This window comes from Tripterygium wilfordii, chromosome 10, assembly GCF_013401445.1.
Source record: "Tripterygium wilfordii isolate XIE 37 chromosome 10, ASM1340144v1, whole genome shotgun sequence".
Lineage (NCBI taxonomy): Eukaryota > Viridiplantae > Streptophyta > Magnoliopsida > Celastrales > Celastraceae > Tripterygium > Tripterygium wilfordii.
Window position 1 is genome coordinate 2853553 of NC_052241.1, and position 6999 is coordinate 2860551.

General features: G+C 36.5%; 1 protein-coding gene across 1 annotated transcript; it reads left to right on the plus strand.

The window, feature by feature from the left end:
- The first annotated feature begins 4253 nt into the window (after positions 1-4253).
- On the plus strand, positions 4254-6999 carry LOC120006950. Its single transcript, XM_038857076.1, has 3 exons — positions 4254-4419; positions 5528-5607; positions 6717-6999. Exons 1-3 carry the CDS (start codon positions 4306-4308, stop codon positions 6784-6786), a joined length of 264 nt encoding a protein of 87 aa, XP_038713004.1. The 5' UTR covers positions 4254-4305; the 3' UTR covers positions 6787-6999.

Consider the following 6999-nt stretch of genomic DNA (forward strand, 5'->3'; position numbering starts at 1 on the left):
CTTATAAGTTAGAAGATCTAAAAGTTATTACCCCACACATTTGTTTACCCGTTCTACATATTTGAACACCAAAATAAGATTCTTCAAATGTCCACCAAAAGGGCAAGTAGATCTGATAAGGCTAAAAGAATTTGTCCCTGTCACGCCATTCGATGGGTGTAACTCCCAAAGGCATTGGCATATCAGCCCCAACTGTAACCCCATGCCAAAAGTACACAAGTATGACCAGTCACCACAAAATAGAACAAAAAGGGATAAGACCAGAAAAGATGTTAACATCTACCACTTGCCATATATCAAGGCCTTCCAAACCAGTACCAATATTTGCACTCACTTTGATTCAGCAAAAGCATCTTTAACTAGTTTGATGTCCTCAACTTGAACAACAGCATCAGCACCATCAGGTATTGGTCGTGATGTTTTTTAAAAGAAAATTCCAAAATGAGAGCAAAACGAGGTCAAAGAAAGTCGATAATAGCAGTAAACAGAACCCCACAAAATATCCCCTGAAACATTAGACTCAACATAACAATTGATACTATTTTGTAGTGCAGTTAAGCAAGGAAATAAACTAGATGTAATTTGCAATTTTGAATTATATTTGCCTTAACTCATTTTTAGTAGAACTCTGCCAACTAAAACAAAAACTTGAAACTTTTATAGAAAAGGTGGAATGCATCAGATGGAATAATTCTTGGACCTTGCACTGCTTCCCCAATCACTAGGTTATGTTTTTACAGAGTCATGAACTCTTGATGCTCAAAATCATTTTCATGTGCTAATGCTTCCTCGACTTCGGATAATTGCAAACACGATCTCTCGTATGGCTTAGTGGACTCATAAAAGATTTTTCCTTTTCGCTTTTATAGGCACCCATTGTCACAATATAACCAATAAATTGGTTTCAAGATCAAAAATTGTTTAGGGTAACTACAACTTCCAATACATTGTTGCATTCAATGCATGCATTCTCACAATCTCTTATATGATTTAATGGACTCGTTAAATATTTTGCCCTTATGCTTTTATAGGCCCCTCTTATCACAATATAACCAATAAATTGGTTTCAACTTCCAAGGGCAAAATAATTAACTTCCAATGCATTGCCGCTTTCAATGCATGCATTCTGACAATATTTTATATGGTTTAGTGGACTTGTTAAATATTTTGCCCTTCCGCTTTCATAGGCTCCTCTTGTCACGATATAACAAATAAATTGGTTTCAACTTCCAAGGACAAAATAATTAATTTCCAATGCATTGCCGCATTCAATGCATGCATTATGACAATATCTTATATGATTTATTGGACTCGTGAAATATTTTACCCTTTTGCTTTTATAGGCTCCTCTTGTCACAATATAACCAATAAATTGGTTGCAACTTCCAAGGGCAAAATATTTAACTTCCAATGCATGCATTATGACAATATCTTATATGGTTTAGTGGACTCGTTAAATATTTTGCCCTTTGGCTTTCATAGGCTCCACTTGTCACAATATAACCAATAAATTGGTTTCAACTTCCAAGGGCAAAATAATTAACTTTCGATGCACTGCCACTTTCGATGCATGCATTCTGACAATCTATTATACTGTTTAGTGGACTGGTTAAATATTTTACCCTTTTGCTTTTATAGGCTCATCTTATCACAATATAACCACTAAATTGGTTTCAACTTCCAAGAGCAAAATATTTAACTTCCAATGCATTGTTGCTATCGATGCATGCATTTTGACAATCTATTATATTGTTTAGTGAACTCGTTAAATATTTTACCCTTTTGCTTTTATAGGCTCCTCTTGTCACAATATAACCAATAAAAATTGGTTTCAACTTTCCAAGGGCTAAATATTTAACTTCCCATGCATCGCTACTTTCGATGCATGCATTCCGACAATCTATTATATGGTTTAGTGAACTCGTTAAATATTTTTACCCTTTTGCTTTTATAGGCTGCTCTTGTCACAATATAACCAATAAAGTGGTTTCAACTTCCAAGGGTAAAATATTTAACTTTCAATGCATTGTTGCCTTCGATGCATGCATTCCGACAATCTATTATATGGTTTAGTCGACTCATTAAATATTTTACCCTTTTGCTTTTATAGGCTTCTCTTGTCACAATATAACCAATAAATTAGTTTCAACTCCCAAGAGCAAAATATTTAACTTCCAATGCATTGTTGCTTTCAAATTCAATGCATGCATTTCGACAATCTATTATATGGTTTAGTGGACTCGTTAAATATTTTACCCTTTTGCTTTTATAGGCTCCTCTCGTCACAATATAACCAATAAATTGGTTTCAAGGGCAAAATAATTTAACTTCCAACGCATTTCTGATTTCAATGCATGCATTCTAACAATATCTTATATGGTTTAGTAGACTCATTAAATATTTTGCACTTTTCCTTTTATAGGCTCCTCTTGTCACAACATAACCAATAAATTGGTTTCAACTTCCAAGGGCAAAATATTTATCTTCTAGTGCATTGCCACTAACAATGCATGCATTCTGACAATCTCTTCTCTTATGTGATTTAGTGAACCCGTTAAATAGTTTGTCATTTTACTTTTATAGGCTCCTCTTGCCACAATATATTCAAGGGCAAAAACTGTTTAGTGTAACTACAACTTCCAATGCATTGCTTCCAATGCATGCATTATGATGCCAAAGCCTTACTAAATAAACAACCTGTCAAGAATGATTGGAGATAAGTGGACCCAAACTGAAATAGTTTTCACTCTGTTTTGTGATGAAGGGTAACTACAACTTCTATTTGCAATTTGCCTATTTCACATTCAGACTCTAATAATAAATTAATCATGGATTCACTTAACCAGTTAACCTTTCATGAAATATTGATGAAATAGATTGTAAAACCATGTGTACATCAATAGCACGATACCTGAACATTTTGCATACAAGCAAATTACCAGTTTGGCTCACATCCGGTGGTTACTTATGCAACAGTCCCATGAATGATAGTGACAGTGACACCTAATTCATCGTTTCCAAGTCTTGATTCAGTAATCACAAGATATTCCTCGGGCCCATCGGAAGTAACAACCACAAAACCATACAGCATCACGCAGATTTTTATTCTACCCATTGATCGCCACTCCAACAGTAAGAAAAATCTCCAAGAAAAGGAAAATAATACACAAAGGCCAAAGCATGGCCAAGAATGAAAAAGAAAACCGGTTCTTTTAGGGTTTACCTTGAAAGGAGGCAAAGGTCAGGCGCCGGCAAAACCATGCCGAGGGCATTGTGGAGGGTCACCGTAACAAGCGGTGAGGTTAATCTCGAGAGCCGCTTCAAGCGACATCATTGTCAGCCCGACGGTATTAGGGTCAGGGTGATCGCACTGAATCATATGAGACACCAACTATATGGATTATGGAGAGACCACTGAGTATAGGTAACTTTTTATGTTTATATACCGGTCTTCGGACGCACAAAAATCTAGGGTTACCTAAAACTATGAAAGCTTAGACAAAAAAAATTAAAAAGAAAAATATGAAAGCGTTGTTTGGACGCGGACGCGGACCCACAAATATAGCAATTCAAACACTTTGATTAGATCTGTGAGACTCAGAATTAACAGACAGCAGGGGAGCCAAATTAGGAAACCATTAATTACCATTGATGTAAAAAGAGAAGCGTGAGAGGCCACTGGAAGATCAGCTCGAACCAGACGAGCCAGATTAAGAAATTGGGTTTCTCAACGAAGAGATGGTCGCCAAATTCGCCATTGCTTGAGATTGATCAGATTGTCCGGGAAGAGATCGCAAGGAAGACATGCCTGCGCGTCTGTTAAAGGCGCGGATAACGCGATTGTCAAAAGGATGGGGAAGAGAACGACGTCCAGTAGCTTCCCTTAAGGCGACGAACATTTCTTGATGGAGCGTCTCTCTGTTCTCTCTTTTTCTTTTTTGTCATTTTTTGATGGACCCAATACTGTTTGAACTTTGAACGAGGAAAGTCGGTGTAGGAAACAGCAAACAAAAAATGGGCTTTATTTTGGGCTTTTCTTTGGGTTTAAGAGCATACCTTTTACTTACGGGCTCAGTAGACTGGGTTTTAGAAAGTTGTGTCTTAATTGGACCGTCTTACTTTTCAGTCTGAAAGGAAACATCGTTAATGTCGCAGCCCCGTGCCCCAGGCTTTGGAATGTTGGGCCTGAATTGGGCTGAGACCGATAATGCCGTCTGGCTTTGTTGTAGCGTCCTCATCGTAAATAAGAACCGCTCGTAATGGAAAACAAGGGCAGGTACCGCTGGAGAAGAAGAGAGAAGGAGAATGAGCGAGACACGACCTGTGCCGAGGAGAGAGAGTCCATGGGGAACGCCAGAGGAAGAGTACCGTCAACCTAAAGCACATCGTTGTAACGATCGATTGGAGGACATTATTCACGTATGTTACAAGAATCTCTCGTCTGCCCTTCGATTTCATTAACATTTCTATATTAGTTTAATTATCACCTTGAATTGTCATATGTCTAATTCTAATTGACTATTTATAATTGTGATTGTGAAGTGGGAAGATGATAAATAGGCTTGCGTTCATTCTAATTGGATTTTGATTTCTTTTATGGTTTGTTAAGTTGTGTGGAGGAAACAGAAACAGTTAATCTGTTATATAAACCCCTTTAGTCTATTACTCATTCTTGAGCGGTTACTGCAAAGTTGTTTCAAAAGAGATTTTTGTTTTTGAGTTTCTGTTTTGATCTATTGAAAATTTGTCTCACAGTTTCGTGCAAGCACAAATTAGGCTAGCTCTACCTATATAGCAAGGCTTCCCATCCATGGTGTACATGATATTGTATGAACCGAGATAGCAAGTTATACTTTTAAGTCTTTCAAAGAGTCATTAGAGTGGATTATGCTTTACAGATTCTGCAGTGGGGGAGTCATGTGATTGATCAGTACACCTGATATTGTATTAAGCATGAATTGGAAACTATGTCTGGTAAACTGACTTGTGTTTGAAAACCTTTAGTTAGTTTAGCTTGTGTAATAAGAATAATAAAGTAAGTCGAATAGTAGAACTTTTCTACAGAAACTGACTTTTCAATATGTTAGCTACCTGATATCTTAGGGTAAAATTGATTTTTCTGTTGAGAAAAAAATAGTGAATGTTTATAACTGCAACCTAATAGACATCCGAAAAGAATCGGTAAACATCAGTGCGGAATTATTTTATTGTTAAGCAGCTTTTGAGTCCAGTTTGACCGTGCTCTTATATAGTGTTGAGGGTGCTTCGTGCGACCTTGATGCCATGGATAAAAAAACTTAAAATTGAAACAAACTCTCCACAGTGGACTTATGGTTGTCTACATTTTTTCTCCTCGAGGGGCCTTGTGCAACGTGATGTATTGTTCCCTCTCTTCCTTCCTGCGGGTGCAGTAATTTTATTTCCGTCAACAATGGTGTTGGCAGTATTTATATTGACCGATATTACCTTTTCTTCCTTTCTCTGTTTTGTTGCTGTTCTGGAGTAACTCTCTTTGTTTGTTTTTTAGGCTTGTTTCGAGGGGAACCCATTTAAGACTGTTCCAGGACCCTTCAAACTATTCTGGCAATGCATGCGATCTAAGCCTGGGTATGTTCCAGTTCTTTATGGTTTGAATTAGTTTATTTTTTCCAATAAGTCATGGGAATTTTCTTTACATTAAATGACTTGCATATGAAAAGCTGCCTTTTGTTTAATAGTTTTGGAAACATTAAAAATATCATTGTGTTTGAATAACATTATTAAATGTATCTTGAATTATTGCTGATAATCTAGGCAAGATAAAAGTATCCAATGAGGATACAAAAATTTAAACTTCAGATGTGCCAAGTTGCTATAAGAAACATTTCAGTGTCATAATACAGTACTTTGCTATGTTTTTCTTTTTTTGAACCCTTTTCTTGCACCTTCTTGGTAGGGTATGAATCCTTTCATTGCAATTAAAATTGGCATGGTCTGTTGGACGTCCAAACTGATCCTCTTCATGCTTTCTTGCCCCTGCTATTACCACGAATTGTATAAAACAAGCTCTCATCATCAGTAGCTCATAATTCATCTCCCCTTTAAATTGTTTAGCATACCAACACTAGTTATTCCTTGACATTAGTTAATCTATTTCTAAACATTAGCTCATTTTTCTCGTAATTGTATGATCTTTCCATACATGTCTCATTTGAGAAACTTTAGAACAAATAGGTTTGTATTGTGTTGCATTATATGGACTGAGGGGATGCATAGTTCCATGTGGTACCTGGTAAAGGATCATTGCTAAGATTCTTTATACTTAGAAAAGGATCTGAAATTAGCAAGCTCCAGTAGAAAACTCTTATCCAACACCAGTAACAATCAATTGGTATTTTTGAACTTGGAAATCTAGTGACCCAGTTACCGGACATTCATGCAATTTTTCTATCTGCATTGATTCGTGCTCTACAATTTCTTCAAACTATGAATTACTTCTACTGTCTCAAAATCATCTCAATAGGCATCATAGACTAGTGGAGTATTATGATATACTGAACCATCTTCTTCAAGTTGTTTTATCACCAGGATTGCCTTCTGGTATTGTCCGGAAGTTCTCGAGTTTTTTTCTTTCTAAAAGGCACATAAGAACATTTTGGTTTTCTATGAATGCATCGCTTGTACATTAGGTATTTATAGCTGCTAATTGTTTGCAAACTGTATATCTGGCTGTGCAGGGAGGAGCCAACAGAACCCTTCTTCTATTTGCAGTTCGATCCTCCAAAGAGAGAGGTGAAACTTGAATGAATCGATTTATTCGATGTTTTAAGGATTTCTCTCCTCCTTTTCTGGATTTTTATGATCTTTAATAGTTTTTGTTTAATGCCGTTATGACTATCCACGGTTTTGTACACCGCTTTTGTTCTGCCCTTTATTTGTTGCAATAAAGTAAATCAAGCAAAACCAAAAGCTTGTTAGCCCGAATATTCACAATTTTATGAATGAGCACAATTTTATGAA